Source organism: Solenopsis invicta, chromosome 6 (genome assembly GCF_016802725.1).
Source record: "Solenopsis invicta isolate M01_SB chromosome 6, UNIL_Sinv_3.0, whole genome shotgun sequence".
Lineage (NCBI taxonomy): Eukaryota > Metazoa > Arthropoda > Insecta > Hymenoptera > Formicidae > Solenopsis > Solenopsis invicta.
The window spans coordinates 11,300,245-11,315,031 of NC_052669.1; the positions used below are offsets into that span (position 1 = coordinate 11,300,245).

General features: G+C 35.1%; 1 protein-coding gene across 21 annotated transcripts in view; it reads left to right on the forward strand.

Annotated features, from left to right (window-relative positions):
- LOC105199525 (liprin-alpha-1) overlaps nucleotides 1-14,519 on the forward strand; it is a 226,288-nt gene extending 211,769 nt beyond the window's left edge. For 20 of the 21 annotated variants that reach the window (XM_039450861.1, XM_026139120.2, XM_026139121.2 and 17 more), the window contains 2 exons: nucleotides 12,443-12,559; nucleotides 13,185-14,380. In XM_039450861.1, coding sequence (XP_039306795.1) covers nucleotides 12,443-12,559; nucleotides 13,185-13,268 — 201 coding nt within the window. In that variant the 3' untranslated portion in view covers nucleotides 13,269-14,380. Of the gene's footprint in view, nucleotides 1-12,442; nucleotides 12,560-13,184 lie in introns of all 21 variants that reach the window. The other variant, XM_026139141.2, reaches the window with a different exon arrangement.
- The last annotated feature ends 268 nt before the right edge of the window (nucleotides 14,520-14,787 follow it).

Genomic DNA, 14,787 nt, shown 5'->3' on the forward strand with positions numbered 1-14,787 from the left:
AAATATTGATTAATATGATTTATATTAATACAACTTATTAGAAAAATGTTGCAAATGTAGAAGAAATTTTGATAAAATCAATTCTTAAATATTTTGAATAAATGATAATTATCTTGATAAAGTCACTTATAGATCATATAATTTTTAACGAATAATGTAAACATGCATTTGCAACATTTTTCTAATAAATTATATTAATGTAAATCATATCGTTGTGTCATTTGAGTGCAACAGGCGCCTCACGGAAACACCCGCGTGTAACAGTGAGTCGCGCCGCTCCTGTCTACTACTCGTATTCGACCCATCGTACGCTAACTATTCCTTCTTATAACTTAAAAACTAAGTTTCGGATAAATTTTTACTAAAGGAAAAATCGTCTCAGAATTTGATTACAAATATGCCAGTGAGCGGACCAATATGTTATTCTGAATTACCCTGTATATACAAGGTGTCCGTGAACAGGGAACCTATCGCTTTGAGAACATAGAGGAAATGAAAAGGGACAAAAAAGTCTTATACAATTTGTGAAACAAGTGACAGTCAGAGAAAGCAATGTCTGGAGAATACGGCGGGTGGAGTAGGACTTTCTATTTCAACGTTTCCAAGTATGTTTGTGACCGACTTTGCGACATGGAGTCGAGCATTGTCATGCTGCAAAATCACTTTATCGTGTCTCTCGTTGTATTGCGGCCGTTTGTCTATCAATGCTCAGCTTAAACTTATTAATTGCTTTTGATACAGATCGCCTGTGATTGTTTCAAATGGTTTTAGCAGCTCATACACTACGCCGAGCTGGTCCCACCAAGTACAGAGCATGACTTTTGAACTGTGAATATTTGGTTTGGCCGTTGACGTGGAAGTATAGCCGGGAAGTCCCCATAATTTTCTGCGCTTGGGGTTATGAACCCAGTTTTCGTCCCCAGTCACAATGCGATACAGAAATCCCTTCTGTCTTTACCTTTCAAGCAGCTGTTCACAAGCAAACAAACGCCGTTCAACATCTCTCGGCTTCAAGTCGTACGGCACCCAATTTTTTTGTTTATGAATCATTTCCATAACTTTCAGGCGTTTTGAAATGGCTCGTTGAGTCACTCCCAATGATCCTGCCAATTCTTCTTGCGTTTGACACGAGTCTTCATGAAGTAATGTCTCCAATTCTGCATTTTTGAAAACCTTCTTTCTTTCACCGCCATGCCGGTCTTTGATATCAAAATTACCGTTCTTAAAGCGTTGAATCACTCACGACACGTTCTTTCACTAATAGCCGTCTCGCCATAAATATTTGAGAATGAGCCTCAGCCGCAGATTTCTTCATATTGAAGCAGAAAATTAAAACCTTCCGCAAATGATGAGAATTTGGTTCATAAACTGATATTTTTAATCGAGAATAACTTTACGATGCGGATACAAATCGACTTGTAAGAATGTCAGGAGGATTTGAATGAGGCGCCTGGAAGGGCAAAGTCTGGAAGACACTTCAAAGGCTATGCCTGGATCAAAAGGAGAGGTAGGGGAAAACAACGGGCATCACCACGAGGTGTTGAGCAAAGCCAAGAGACACGTTATACATATAACACAATGCTTAATAAAAGTAGGCACGATACATTATATCACGCAAGATGTCGGACAGGCCCGACTGAACACGCGGACGGGGACGAAGTCGCACACCACGGCCGGAACGCACGCACCCGCTGGCTCAAGTTTCCTTTTCGAGAGCGCGAGGCGCGCGGTGGTCGCACGGCGCAGCCAATCCGGGCCTCAGGCTGACGCTGAGCCAATATCTGAACAGTATCGCTGTGACGTAAACAATATGGCGCTGCACTAGCGCCTCTAGCGGTGGAAGCGTGAACTAACAGCCGAGGTTAGCGGAGATAGCCGATAACTTAGCTCGACTATCCTGATTCACGCGTCCCAAGTGATTTACAAGTATTGAAAAAAAACTTTGGTATGAAAGGATCACATAATATGATAAAGACTTCTATATAAAACTAAAAAAAAAAAAGATAATGCATTTTGGATATCTTATAATAATATCACATTATAATATTACGATTAATCTTACAATTAACTATATTAATATCAAAAGTTAAATCTAAATATTAGGAATTAGAATACTGATTGTTGAGAACAGGAATATCACAACTCTTACATAACTATGGTACGAACACGGAGTATTATAACGTAGGAACGGAAACTAGAGTCGAGATTCTTTCAAGGCACTATCGGTTTGACATGAAATTTCATTCGATTTGGAGATAAAATTGAATTGTACGGTTTTTGACCAATGTTAAAACCGGGAATGTCTTGAATTACGTAACGATTATTATTTAAAACTTTAGTTACCGTGCATGGACCCTTATAAACAGGTTTTAATTTTCTATCTTTACCGGGTTTGGTAACAGTATCTCGTATCATGACGTGATCGCCTTTGTTATACTTAGAAGGTGTTTTATGTTTCTTGTCATAATAGACTTTGTTATAATTTTTTATTTTGTCTGTAATGTCAAAAGCTTTTTTACGACTTACATCTCTTTTGTTTTCGATTTTTAAATCAGTTTTAGCAAGAGAATTTAAACATTCAACTATTTTCCCATCGGCAAAATTTCTTTGTTGGTAACCGAATAATAAATTCGAAGGAGAGGATCCAACTGAAGAGTGAAAGGTATTATTTACTACGTATTGAATAGTATTTAAATGAGAGGACCACGAAATTTGATCCGTAACAGCTTTCTTTAGCGACGATTTTAAAAAACGATTGACTCGTTCAACCGAGCCATTTGCCGAGGAGCGGCGACGGCAACCAGCGGATGTTTGATGTTGCGAGCATGAAGAAATTCTGCGAACTCTCTTGAAGTAAACGCAGTGCCTCTGTCGGACACTATTTCCCGAGGATTACTAAAAATATTAAATAAAGTTATAAAATGCTTAACAACCTCTTTAGAGGAAGTTGATTTTACCGGGAAAAACCAAGTAAATCTGATAAAAGCGTCTACCAAGACTAAGACATACTTGTAGCCTTCATTAGATTCCGTCAAGGGACTAAAATGATCAGTATGTAAGATTTGAAAAGAAGCCGATGGAGCTTCAACAAGTTGCAGTTCTCCTTCATATATGTTAGTAGAAGTATTAGCTAATATGCAAACGATGCAATTGTCAATATAGTTCCTTATTCTACTACGCATGTGGGAAAACCAGTATGTTGCGCTAATACCCTGAAAGGTTTTTTCGACACCGCAATGTGCAGCTGCATCGTGATAAAGACGCAACAAATGAACTATCATAGATTCAGGAACCACGAACTTTGATTTATCAGCACATTTCTTATAAACTAAACCATCGATTAGAACGTATTTGTCTAAATTCGTGCTTTCCAACTCTGTTGCGAGAGCTTTGATCTGAGGGTCAGCCAATTGACGGTATTGTAATTGATTTTCTAAAGAAGTAATTTCCACTGAGGCAGCAATTCGGCTGAGCGCGACTACGTGACACATTTTTTTACCACTTTTGTGTATAACTTTAAAGCTGTAATTCTGTAAACGTAAAATCCAACGTGCGATACGAGGGTTAAGGTGTGCTTTGTTCACAGCAAATTGTAAAGCATGACAATCAATAACCACTGTAAAAGTAAGACCGTACTAATAAGCGTGAAACCTCTCAATTGATTTTATAATTGTACGCATTTCTAATTCAAATGAGTGGTATTTACACTCAGCACTGTTTGTAACCTGGCTGTAATAAGCTACCGGGGTCCAGTAACTCGAGAGTTGTTTTTGCAAGAGAATAGCTCCAAGAGTTATAGCGCTCGCGTCTGTATGGAGCTCTGTCTCTAAAGCTGAATTATAAACTTGTAAGACGGGATAAGACGTTAAAGCAGATTTAAGCTTATCAAATGCTTGAATGCATTTATTATCAAAAGCAAAACTAATTGATTTATGCAATAAACTATGTAACGGTTTGACTATTTGCATAACCGGAAATGAATTTGCGAAAGTAATTGGTGAGACCCAAAAATCTCTGCACCTCTACAACCTTAGTTGGGACGGGAAAGCATTTGACGGCTTCTACGTGCCGATCGCTAAGTGTTATCCCAGCAGGAGAAATTATATATCCAAGATATTTGATTGTATTTCGTAAGAATTGACACTTTTTGAAATTGACTGTAAATTCATGCTTTTTGAGTAATAACAAGACTTCCTTAACCACTGCTAGATTTTCTTCAATTGACTTTGACGGAATAAGAATATCGTCGATATATATAATCATTTTGTCCCGCGCTATCAACGGCTGTAAGATTTGAACCAGGCGCTTCTGGAAATTGGCCGGGGACTCGCAAAAGCCAAACGGAAGACGGATGTATTTGTACTGACCGTCCGGGGTCGCAAAAGAAAAAAATTTGGTGTAATCCGGATGGATTTTAACGAAGTGAAATCCGTCTTTTAAATCGATAACCATAAAAACGATATTGTCGCCAATTCTCATAATGCAGTCTTCAATAAGCGGAAAAGGGCATTTCTGTTTTAAGACCCGTCGTTCAGAGGTCTGAGATCAACGCACAAACGCAATTGACCGTTCTTTTTTCTCACCGGAACGACTCTTGCACAGTAATGCGAACTACTCTGTTTGATAATTTTTTGTTCAAGTAAATCTTTAACTATTTGTCTAATTTGTAAACGTTTAGCACGGCAAATCGCCTTGGCGCATAAGCGTAAATTGAATCGTCTTTTAAAGCAACTTTGACACAATAATTATCATCTTGGATTTCCACATCAGTGTTGTCAATTTCTTTTAACAAACTGTTTAACTGACGGTCTGTTTTCTCACCAAAATCGGTTTTAAAATCATGAATTGGAGAATCAGAATCATGAAAAACTTCAACGGCTTGAACTGAAGTTACTTCGTTTAAAAGCGATAAGCTATTCAGAGGATTCTCTTCGTAAAAAGAACATGTCATTAAAATCTTATTATCTTTAAAAATATCACGACCGAATATCAAGAGTGTAGACCAATTTGTTTTCCAAAATTTGGAATTTAACATCAAACTCTTTATTTGGTAGTAAAGTTAAACTTATTTTAGCGTTCTCAAACTCCTATGGTCGGCAAAGCCATGTCATTCGATGCCATGTAATCAACGGAAGAAACATCATGAGAATCGCGATGGCTAAGACAAATTTTTTTATGTACTGACAAATGGATAAACGAGATGAGACTACCCGTATTGACTAACGCTATTAATTCACAAGAGATTCCATTAATGGAACTGATTTTTACAATCGAGCTACTTATCTCTAATTTTGTTGGAGAGTCATCTTGAACACACCCCACGACCGACGATGCAACCTTGATCTCCTGCTGCGACCGGAGATGCTGCAACCGACGAACTCTGAGAAGATTGCTCTTTTCGCTTCAGCTTGAAACAATCCGACTTCAGATGTCCTTTTGCTCTGCAGTAAGCGCAGAAGAGATTAGCGCCTTTTGAAGAATCCACAGGTTTGGACGAAGAAAGATTCCCTGAAGATGCACTCGACGGAGAGATTGGACGCTCTTTGGGCTTCTCCTTCCTCGCAAAATTTGGGGACGTCTTGTATTGAGGTTTGGTTCCGTATGCACTAACCAATTGACGCATTTGTCGTATAAGCTCATTAACGGAGGGCGCTTTGAGAGCTGCAGCATTCCCTCTAATAGTGAAATTAGTAATTCCACAAATTAACAAATTGACAAGGTCCTTTTGACCCAAATGCAAAGGTCTTAGAATTTTGAGCTTTTTCATCACATAATCAGCGAAGTTTTCTTTTGGATAATTCCATAGACATTGTTTGGCTCGATCTATGGTATCGGTGAAAGAAACATCTTCAAACCTTTCGAGAATGGCAGTTTTGAAGTTATCCCAGGAATCTGCGACAAATTCATCTTTGTTGTCGAATCATTCCTTAGCAAGCCTCTGAAGGTTTCGTGTGGCAGCATATAGCTTTATGCTATCATTAACCTGGTGAACACGAGGTGTACGCTCTATTTTCTGGATCCATAGATCAACTCTATCTCCTTCTGAACAAGTGAAGATTGGAATGTGAGATGCTAGAAGACCAATGGCTTGAGCGGGCGGTATCAAGGCCAACGAAGGTAAAGGCTGAGGCTTAATCTCCAGCTTTCGATTAAAATCCGAAGATGAGATTGAAGGATGTGCTAAGGTATCCTGGCGTCGATTCATCTGTTGAATCTGTAAGGAGAGTGCCTGAAGCTGCTTCCGCATTTTGTCGTTTTCCTTTTGTAATTATTGAAACGACTGACCTTGAGGGCTTATATCAGAACCGCCTTCAGCAAACGTCGTTAGCAAATCTGCTGCTTCACGATCTCGTTGATGAGTGAGCAGCGCCTCGATGCAAGCAGGCTTGGAAAATTCGTCCGGTAGACTATGCTCCTTTAATTTCTCTTTGAGCTGCTGAAGAGAGAAAGAGCTTAGGAATTCTACATCCATCTTCTTCTGTCTTAGACGATGACCAGTGAACAGGAACAAACGTGCACGCATGTTACAACGAGTATGCGACTCGCGGGCGGAACTACTTCACATCGAAATGCGGCGTAGCGATGCGAATACGTTAACGCTGGAATGCGCCGCCGTATCAAAGCGATTAATTTCGCATAGAATTAGAAACTTGTATGGCAGGCGAATGGATCATTCGCCGGAGAGCCCGGTCGCGAGATAAAAACCGTGATAAAACCAACGCGAGTGACGCGCTAGAACTCACGGGGCGGGACTATTTTTCGATAGCGTATTATGCGAGAACTATGGCGTCTGCACGAATTCCTTGTCGATGCACCCGGCACAAGAAATATATGCGAACCGAACACGAAAAATGTATAAAACGCGAGTCTCAGCGAGCAAGAGATAGAACCTTGTGGTGTATCCCACTTCTGAGATAGTTGTAAGAATCTCAGGAGGATTTGAATGAGGCACTTGGAAGGGGAAAGTCTGGAAGACACTGCAAAGGCTATGCCTGGATCAAAAGGAGAGGGAGGGGGAAACAACGGGCATCACCACGAGATGTTGAGCAAAGCCAAGAGACACGTTATACATATAACACAATGTTTAATAAAAGTAAGCACGATACATTATATCACACAAGATGTCGGACAGGCCCGACTGAACACGCGGACGGGGACGAAGTCGCACACCACGGCTGGAACGCACGCACCCGCCGGCTCAAGTTCCCTTTTCGAAAGCGCGAGGCGCGCGGTGATCGCACGGCGCAATCAATCCGGACCTCAGGCTAACGCTGAGCCTTAGAACATATAGTACTGGAAGGAGCATAGCCCTATCAGTCCCGTGCATTTGATTGTCCGAGAGTAGATTAACAAGGATGGAAAGATGATGATCCTAACTTGTAATGCGCATGCTCCATACAGATGCGTGCACGGTCGCCATCCAAGGCATCTAAGCTAACCTTCAATTGAGCTTTGTAAGTATTGAGTTGTATTGAGTTCAGGACGCGTAATCAAAAAACCCCTTTGGAAGAATTGAACACTATTCTACGAAATTGTGACAATAATGTATTGCTACATTTGCAAGAAACGAGATCAGGCGTCTACATATCACATGTAAGTTTAATTATTTACAAGATCTGTTTTTTAATCACAGAACAGAAATGATTAGATTAATTATTAAACAATATTTAAAGATTTGAATCCATCATACGAATAAGCAACTTTGCGAAAAAGATAATTATATCAGGCACAAATATACGAAACTTGTACTGTTCGATAACCAATAAATAAATATACAAATTATTATTTACATTTGAATGCGTTTTTATTCAGTTAATATAAATTATAATTTGTCACTTGTCACTTCAATATTTTTTTTATCATAAATTAGTTTTTTATTGACCCTGTATACATATACCGTTTTGTGCTATAATTCATTTGCCCGCGCTTCTCTGATCATGCGCATTACAAACTAGTATCATTATCTATCTATCTCTGTCAATCTATTCGACGACACTTTCAAGAGACTATGCTCCTTCCAGTATTATATGTTCTAAGCGCTGAGCCAATACCTGAACAGTATCGCTGTGTCGTAAACAATATGGCGCTGCACTAGTGCCCCTAGCGGTAGAAGCGTGAACTAACAGCCGATAACTTACAGACTAATGTTTTGATGGGGTTATCTTGAGCCTAAGTTTATTGTTGACGTTTACATCTGTTTATTTCCACCACCACATACCGCTAAAGCCATCTTGGAAAACGGCGGAAGCAAAGTTGTACATCTAATATATTGATAAAATAAAATATTATAAGTATAAAAATTATTTACTTCCAACTTTAGCACATTTACTAACTAACAATAGGGTCAGTCGTGCACTATAAATTTTTCACGCCGACCTAACTAGTGAAATAACAGCCGTTAAAAATCGCTACTGCGGGGCCGTATTCGTTCACCAAAAAGTTTTTTTATGCGGGGTATAGGCGCGTACTGTACCGATGTACGCGACGCGGGAAATTTTGCTTGGACGCGAGTAATCCCACGATGGCTAGTAAAAGTTAACATTACATTTTTATTATCATTAACTCTGTAACCGACATACATGTTTTCATTACCGGAGAATAGCATACATAGGATATTTGTTCGATAATTTTGAAGTTCTTAAAGTGCTCGAAAAATTCTGTTAAAATTCCCCAATGTTCTGTGAGGTTGTCTCTATTAAATTATTTCTTCCAACACAAAAATCTTTTAGAAAGGAAATGCGTAAATCCATACGCATAAGTATTCAAAAAATAAGAATCGTTAAATAAGGCATGAACATGAACAATCTTGTGTGCTACTGCAGAGTTAATGTACATCTTCCATAATAAATCATATAACACTTAAAATAATGCTATTTTAAGTTTTTGCGTCGTATTGAATTTTAATGTTAATCTATTTTTACAGTATATGTAATATATACAGTTCCATTATAAAAGACCTGTTGAAATATCTTTTTAGAAAAGCGTGTTAAAAAAAACCGTTTAACAGAAATAGTAGAGTTTAGAGGGAAGATACCTTGGTTTGACTTTGGGTGACGCCGCCAAAATTAGGTCAAGGTTACATTAATTTTTTTTAAAACACTATTTTTGATTTCAGAATAGCCGATGTCAAGAACTTTTCAAAACATTATAATAAAGTTATTTTTCGTTAAGCACTTTCCGAATTGAAGCTTGAAAGTTACAGTATAGAGTATAATTTTGTTAATAATTGTTTCCTATTGAAACTGGAATGATTACATTTGTCAAAGTATTGTTTGACAAGTTCTAGATTCAAAGTATTAAAATATTTATTATTTAGAAAATAATTTATGAAAATCTAATGCATTGCATAATCGATGGAAGAAAACAAGTGGTTGTAATATGGCTATCTATAAAAATTTTTAAAAATTAGTTTAGTTTAAAAGAAACACAGTACCTTGTTACAAAATTATGTATTTTTAATTTTTTTTTGTTTAGAATTTTCCTGCGTTCAGAAACTAGAAATACCATTAGAAACTTCATTAGAAATATTATTTTATCCCTGTTTAACATTAACCAGAAAGCATAAAATGATGTCTCTAATGTTTTTAAACATCGCCCTCTAGAATGACAATCGATTTATCAAAGAAATATTTCGATATAAAAATTTTGCTTAAAAAATCGTATTAAAAAAATTTCATGTTATCGTTTTAACTTTGCATAACTCGAAATATGTATAGCCGAATAAAAAGTTAAATAACAAAAAAACACTCAAGTGTATGTACATTTGTGTGATAATACTCAAGCTTAAGAATAATGAAAAAGTATGTGTAATTAAAGATTAAAAGTGTACCTTGAAAAAGTTTAGAAGTGTTTAAAAATAAAAATGCCTTATAACAATTGTCAGTTATTATGTATTGGCATATTAGCATCACTAAAAAACTGCGGGCTACTAAACGAATAATTCCACAAACAATTGTTAGAATACGTCACTTAATAACGGAGATAATAGGGGTAGCCATATTGTCAATAGTAGCCATAATACCTTCTTCTCGTCTAGTAAGCCTTATAACTCGTATTATAACTAAAATTTATACAAATAACTTCATTTCAGTGTTTTGAAAAGTTTTCGAGATCGACTATAAGACAATGCAATAAAAAATAAGATATTTATACTTGAAAATTTGAAGATAATTTTTATGTGATCTTAATCAGTCAGTGTCATACAGATATTTTTGCTTACGCATTACTTCAAATCCTATAACTTTTGTATGAAATACTTTTTTTGGAAATGCTTAGTTTCCGAAATATTAAGATGTACTGATACTTTCCTAACATCCTAATTATTTTCTTGTAGTCGATCTTTAAAGATTTTCCAAACACATAAAGTTATTTTTCATTAAACACTTTTTGAGTTATGAAGCTTGAAAGTTACAGTATACTGCAATTATGATTTGAAAAGCTTTTGATACCAGCTATTAGATTTTGGTATTAAAAATAGAGTATTTTATTTTAAAAAAATTGATGTGACCTTGATCTGATCTTATTGGCCACCCAAGATCAAACTAAGGTACCCTTTTATGTCTCCCTTCGAACCCTGTAACTTCCGTTTAAAATGTTTTTCTCTAGAATGTTTTTCTAAAAAGACATTTTAAGGCTCCTGACTCCTCAGCCGAGAACTCCGTGTTGACGGTAGCGACATTTCGTCGCGGACAAAATTAGAACTAATACACGTGAAACGTGACAGATTGACGATGAAATGTTATCGTGCATGTCATTTTGTTATTATGTGTTTCATTATAAAAACATGACTTTTCTCGTATTTACCAAATTCGTAAAAATGGACCGCGAGTAAAGTTTCTTTGAATTTTATACATAAAAGTACATTTTTCACTCCTTTTAATAGCTATCCGTGTGTTTTCCTGTCTGAATAGACGTCACTTTACGTGCTTTTTACGACTATTTACTGACTGCTAGGCGAAAAAAGGATAGTCGTGACCGATATTTAGAAGTGTTTTAAAGCCATCTGATTAGTCTGTTTTATCCAAATTGGCATTATTTAGAAATGGCACGTCGGACAAAATTATGTGCCCATGTGTTTTCCTGTTTCAATTGCTTCACTTTACATGCTTTTTACAACTATTTACTGATTGTTAGGCGGAAAAGGGATAGTCGTGACCGATATTTAGAAGTGTTTTAAAGTCATCTGCTTAGTTTGTTTTATCCAAATTGGCTTTATTTACAAATGGCATGTCGGACAAAATTACGTGTCATTTCACGCAATTTCTCGCTTCTGACGTCACGACTTCAATATGGCCGCGGCGAGTACTCAGGAGCCTTAATGAATCTTTTAAAATAGGACACCCTCTATACAAGGTATCTAATAACACAGGTCTACAAAATTGAGGAGAGGTCTTGTTCTTTGAACTTTGAAGAATGTTTCTATAGGATTTCGATGCGCTGAAGATGACAACTACGTTGTCCGTTTTTTTTCCATCACCCTCCATTTTTTAAATAATCGCAAAAACATTTTTTCGAACTTTATTCCTTTATGAATTTTTTCTGGTTAAAGGGAAAATGATAGCGAGGTCAGCTTTACGGGATTTTACGCAGAAATGTTCTTACAATACAGAAAATATTTTTTCGCAATTTATAAAAATGTTTTAATCAAACCGTAAACAAAAAAACTTTTAAAAAATCGTGAAAAATCGTAAAAAAATTGATACATTTTAAAATAATACCAAATAATTTAAAAGAAAAAAAGCTTGAAAAGTATTTGACCATTTGGGATTATAACGGCATATTTGTAGTTTAAATTTTTTTTTAAATTAATTTCTGACCATTTGTTAAAAACTTATTGAATTTAAAGCATAAGTATACAACTGTATACGGGTTTAATTCTCAATATCAAGTTTTAATCGAAAAGGTGGGCGCAGTGAAAACGTGCTGGGTCCATAACTTATTGCATAAACCGCAATCGGACTGTTTAACCTATTGTGTAGGTCTCAAATAAAATCTTTCTCTATCATACAGAAAGAAATAAAACCTTTTATTGTATAGTGCACTGACACAATGGGAAATATATACTTTAAACGATTAGGCTTGACAAAATAAAAATAAAAATCTCAAGACACGCGAAAGGCGCAAAGACAGAATTACACACAATATAGAGAGGCGTTTACACACGTTAATATTTGTCGGTAACAACGTGATCTATGTATATGAGATGAGACGATAACTAAATACTATTGCAATAAGTATGATTTATGACAGAACCATTTACTCCTGAAAAAAAATGTCGTAAGCTTTAATAATACGGTCAACAAGTTGTTGATGTCACGTGACTAGCAAATAGTGGTGTAATAGCCGATTCGGGAATCAGGTCTTAAAAGTTGCAAATTGTACTGATCATTGCTCTTCTATGACTAGTTACGATAGAAATTAACATTTCAATTTTAACTCGCAGGAATATGGAAATAATCTCTTAGAATCGGGTGTGCATGGTGCGCTCATAGCTCTAGATGAAAGTTTTGATGCGAATAGTTTTGCATTAACTTTACAAATTCCCACACAAAATACGCAGGCAAGTGCAACAATCGTATTAAAGTTTTATTTTAGCGGAAAAATTTTAATGAAATTTTAATATTTGCTAATGAAATTTCTATGATATTTTCTGTGATAATTTTAATGAAATTTTAATATTTGATAATGAAATTTCTATAATATTTTCTTCTATTTTATTCTATTTTGGAATACTTAAAGCAATAATTTCATCAAATTTTTATCAAAAATTTATTACTTTGAAATATTATATTAACAATGAAATATTATATTAACTTGTGAAAAACGATTGCGATTTTTTGTTGCAATTTCATTAAAAATTTATTACAATTTTAATAAAAATGCCTGTTTTCAATAAATAAATAGTAATAATAATAATTTTTTATTGAAATTTTATTATCTTTCTTTTATTAAATTTTTATTTTAAAGTATCATCTATTTTTTATTGCGTGCAAAAATAATCTTTTCGGTGAAATTATAATTAAAATTTTGTTGCATGTTTATTGAAATTTCATTAAATTTAATCATTCATTAAATTTATTGAAATTTTATCAAAATTTCATTAAAATTTTTTTACCAGACTATACTTGCGTCTAATTATATTGTAACAAAAATTTTAGAAACATAAATGTTGTTTATTTTCGTAGGCAAGACAATTACTACAAATGGAATTTTCCAATCTGTTATCAATGGCAACAGAAAGGCGTCTGGACGATAGCATGAAATCCTGATCCATCTCGTCAAGTCGGCTGCCGCATATTCAACCACATCATGTCTAGTCGAAAACCCCAGCTATTGCTACTATCTACGCGCAAAGTGTGTTATAAAAGTTGTAAGAGCTTTAAGTATCACGCTAGGAGTATCTTCATATTGTTATGACAAATGTGACATTTGGTAATAATACAAGATTTACCGAAGTGTGTTTTGACATAAGCTGTTAAAATAAGGTTTCACGATTGTATTCGATACTTAAGGTCCATCTTCAATTGATTTTTATGCCGTGTGCGCGTATAAATTAACGCGCCACATACGCATTATATACTTTTTGACGATGAGGAGGAAAGAAGATAGTTATTTCTCGAGCGATTTTTTTATATAGATATCGAAATGTAGCAGGCAGTCGTTGGATTATATTACTAGAAAGACACGACGATGTATAAATAGCACTGTCCTTAAAAGCACGAGATATCAATTGCAGATGATTAACGACAATAATTCTCTCTGAGTTAGCTTCATTTATTTATAAAGTCGATAAGTCTCAGTATTACGGTGTTATCTAGTAGAGTGTATTTGTCGTACGACTTGATACGACAACATGTACTTATAATGTTTAATAAATATTTAAGGCAGGGTAAGTTAATACTTTGTATCGCACAAAGAAAAATAAAACAGGAGTCTACGATATCGATGCTTTTGAGGAAATTGTTCATATATAAGGTGTCCTGTAATTGATAACACGATCGAAAAAGTAAATTTACATGAAAGAACAAGTTAAAAATGTTGAGTGAATTTTTCTCTGTGAAACTTTCTTTTATCTTTGTTAAACAAATAGATGCAAATGATTGAATAAATTTTGCTATCGAATTTATTTTAAAGTCTATTCAAATATAAATAATACAAGTTTATTGCAAGATGAACTTATTGATGTACAGGATATTTCCTGTAACTCAATCATTAGAATATATCTGTTTTTAATCTAGTGAGAAATAAGAAATTGAAATGATATAAAAACGAAATTTGACCATCAAAAGGGGATTGAAATCAAATATCGATTCGAGATTCAAACAGATTCGATTTATAACAATTTTTAACATCGAAAGCAACTAAATTTCGAACATCAAAACTACTATGAATTTGATACGATCTGTGAAACTTTGTAGTATCTGTAGTCTCTTCAGAAATCCATTAATTTTTAATTCTTCCTCCAGCAAGAAATGACTCGTCGAATCAATATCGAAATTAATAAATTTACTTTAAGTCAATATTAATTCGATATCGAATCAATGAATAATTCCGGTCATTTCTCCTTCTCCTTATCTTCCAACTTCCGTATTAAGATTTTGTTTTTTCTCCATACTCTAGAATTGAATTTCTTGTATAATTTAGCTTTTTATTCTGTTTAATATGAAAAAAAGATTAATCATGCAAGAAGTTTAGTTAAAAAGTACAATGTGGATGAAATCCTAATATGACAGGGAAGTGTATCAAGCAAATTTAAATTGAGAGTATAACCATACCGGTAGAAAGCTA